Raw genomic sequence first — 2,427 nt, 5'->3', positions numbered from 1 at the left:
CTCCAGAGACGGCTGTGGTCTCGAGATGGTGCTGTGTCGCAGCAGCTTGCCCACAGGGGCTGGTTAGGGAGTTGGGAGTGCACACCGTGTGCTCCTAATCCAGAACCATGCAGCTGCACGAATTCCTGGCAGCTCTTCCAACTGTGCTCAGAGCTTGTGAGGACTGCAGGATTAACCTGTAGTAAGGAATGTAGGTATCTGCAGTGGGCACTGGGGGTTGGTTGTATTCTTCTGCTTCTCATTTCCCTACAAGGGGAAATCCTTCCTGTCTCTGGGACAAACCAATCTGGGCTGGGGAGAGGGAGCTGCAAAGTCTGGGTGTCTCCATGCTGCCCTCCTGGGCTTCCAATTACCACAGGTAACTCTCCACTCCCCTGCTGCACTACAGTACTCTGCCTTCGACACTCCACTCAAATCTTTGCTGTTTATTCATTGCCTTGGTCCTTTCCTGCCTGGGGGGATGGGGGAGGATGAGCTCCAGGCACCTCTGGTCAGCCATTTTGCTCCAATGGGAGCATTTTTTAATAGGTTTTATTTTTCAGAGTAGTGTTCGTTTCACAGCAAAATTGAGTGGAATCTTCTAGTCGCTGAACATCTTGGGAGCATTTATAAATGAACTTTATTTTTCATGAAAACATTGAGCAGAAGGTACAAAGACTTCCCATATGCCCTCTACCCTTACACATAGTTTCTCTGGCCATCAGCATCCCCCATCAAAATGGTACATTTGTTACAATCAATAAACCTACATTGACATATCGTTGTCACCTGAAGCCCATAGTTTACATTAAAGTTCACTGTTGGTGTTGTACATTTTACAGGTTTCTAAAAAATGTATAATGACATGAATCCACCATGAGAGTATCATATAGAATAGTCACACTTTCCCAAAAATCTCTTTAGGGCATGTTTTTTTTCTATTGTCCATACCTCAACCCTTACCCTTGACCTCTGTGCAAAGTGCTCACTCCACTGCCTTATTCCAATTAATAATGGCATCTGGTCCCTCGGTGGACAGTGAGCCCAGTGAGGGCAGGAATAGTTCCCTCAGTAGTTGTCATCAAACTGTTGACAGATGATGCTCAGAGAAACGCCCCTGACTCTGAGTGTTGGGATCGAGAAGGTACAGCCAGGCAGGTCCAGGAGAACTGTCTGGGTCTAAGAAGGTCTGAAAACCACCTCCCTGCCCCACCCTGATTCCAGGCGCTTTTTAAGGCCAAAAGGACCACCTTTGACCCTGAGTGATGGGGCCATGGGAAGAAAGAAGAGACAAGGCTTATCAGCATTCCAGTGCTTTCTCTCTCTCTCTCTCTCTCTCTCTCTCTGTCATCCAAGAGGCTCAGAGCTTCACAGTCCTTCAGTGGCTATTTCTGAGGTTCATTTCAGAGAGACCAAGGGTGGAGAGGAACCTGGGTCCTAGGAGAGATGGTGTTTTGTGCACCGGAGAGAGAGGGTGGGACAAGAGGTGTCAGGTGTACTGTGTACTTCGTCTCACGGTCATGGTCAATATTCATGTCTATGATGGATGGGAAGATCTAGGAGCCAAATCCCATTTTGGAGGTGAAGTTACCCCTCTCTACATGCTGGAGAGGAGGATACACATACCTGTTTATCCAGATTAGAGTTCACCCCATGTCTTTTTTGTCTGCAGGGAAACAAGGAGTGGTTCAGGGGGCCATCGGGGGAGCTGGTGTCACAGTCCTGCTCGCTCTTTGTCTCTGCCTCATCTTCTTCACGTGAGCATTTTCCCTGGGTCAGGCGTGGACCAGAGGTGAAGAGGATGGACCTCGTGTGGAAGGGTCCTGGAGGGGCTGTGAGGGCTGGAGAAAGGGCAGGGGGTGTGGTGATCTACAGAATCTAGCCTGTAGCCACTGGGCTAGGCATGGGTCTATGCTAGGGCCCTGGTCTCAGATGTCCAAGGAGTGGGAGGTAGAGGAAGACCTTGTTTCTAAGTTTTGTTTGAAGGCTCCTGGATTAATTCCACCCCTTACCTGCCAAAGTCCCTCATTCCAGGCTCATAACAATGGCCCCACAGCCTGAGAAAACCAGGCTCAAAGACCCTGGTGTCTCCCATCAGAGTGAAGACTCACAGGAGGAAAGCAGCCAGGACAGCAGTGGGCAGGATCGACACCCACCCTGCCACAGGGCCAGCATCCTCGGTGAGTGATGGGGCATGCTGGCATCCAGGATGCCCTGCAGACACCTCCTCCCAACATGGCCCACAGTCATGCCCCATTCAGCATTTCCAGAACTGAGCTTATTGTCTTTCCTCCTGATTAACGGTGTAGGTTTTTTTGTTTTGTTTTGTTTTTGTTCTTTTGAGACAGAGTCCCGCTCTGTCACCCAGGCTGAAGTGCAGTAGCACAACCTCGGCTCACTGCAAGCTCCGCCTACCAGGTTCAAGCCACTATCCTGCCTCAGCCTCCC

At 50.1% G+C, this 2,427-nt stretch overlaps 1 protein-coding gene across 2 annotated transcripts in view; it reads left to right on the top strand.

Annotated features, from left to right (window-relative positions):
- The window catches only part of CD33 (CD33 molecule), an 11,193-nt gene that overhangs the window by 4,404 nt on the left and 4,362 nt on the right, over window positions 1–2,427 (top strand). For both annotated transcript variants that reach the window (XM_011965916.1, XM_011965915.1), the window contains 2 exons: window positions 1,652–1,736; window positions 2,078–2,159. In XM_011965916.1, the coding sequence (XP_011821306.1) occupies window positions 1,652–1,736; window positions 2,078–2,159 (167 nt within the window). The remainder of the gene's footprint in view (window positions 1–1,651; window positions 1,737–2,077; window positions 2,160–2,427) is intronic.

The sequence above is a fragment of the Mandrillus leucophaeus genome, unplaced genomic scaffold (genome assembly GCF_000951045.1).
Source record: "Mandrillus leucophaeus isolate KB7577 unplaced genomic scaffold, Mleu.le_1.0 Scaffold74, whole genome shotgun sequence".
Lineage (NCBI taxonomy): Eukaryota > Metazoa > Chordata > Mammalia > Primates > Cercopithecidae > Mandrillus > Mandrillus leucophaeus.
This window is presented reverse-complemented; position numbering and strand designations above follow the sequence as displayed.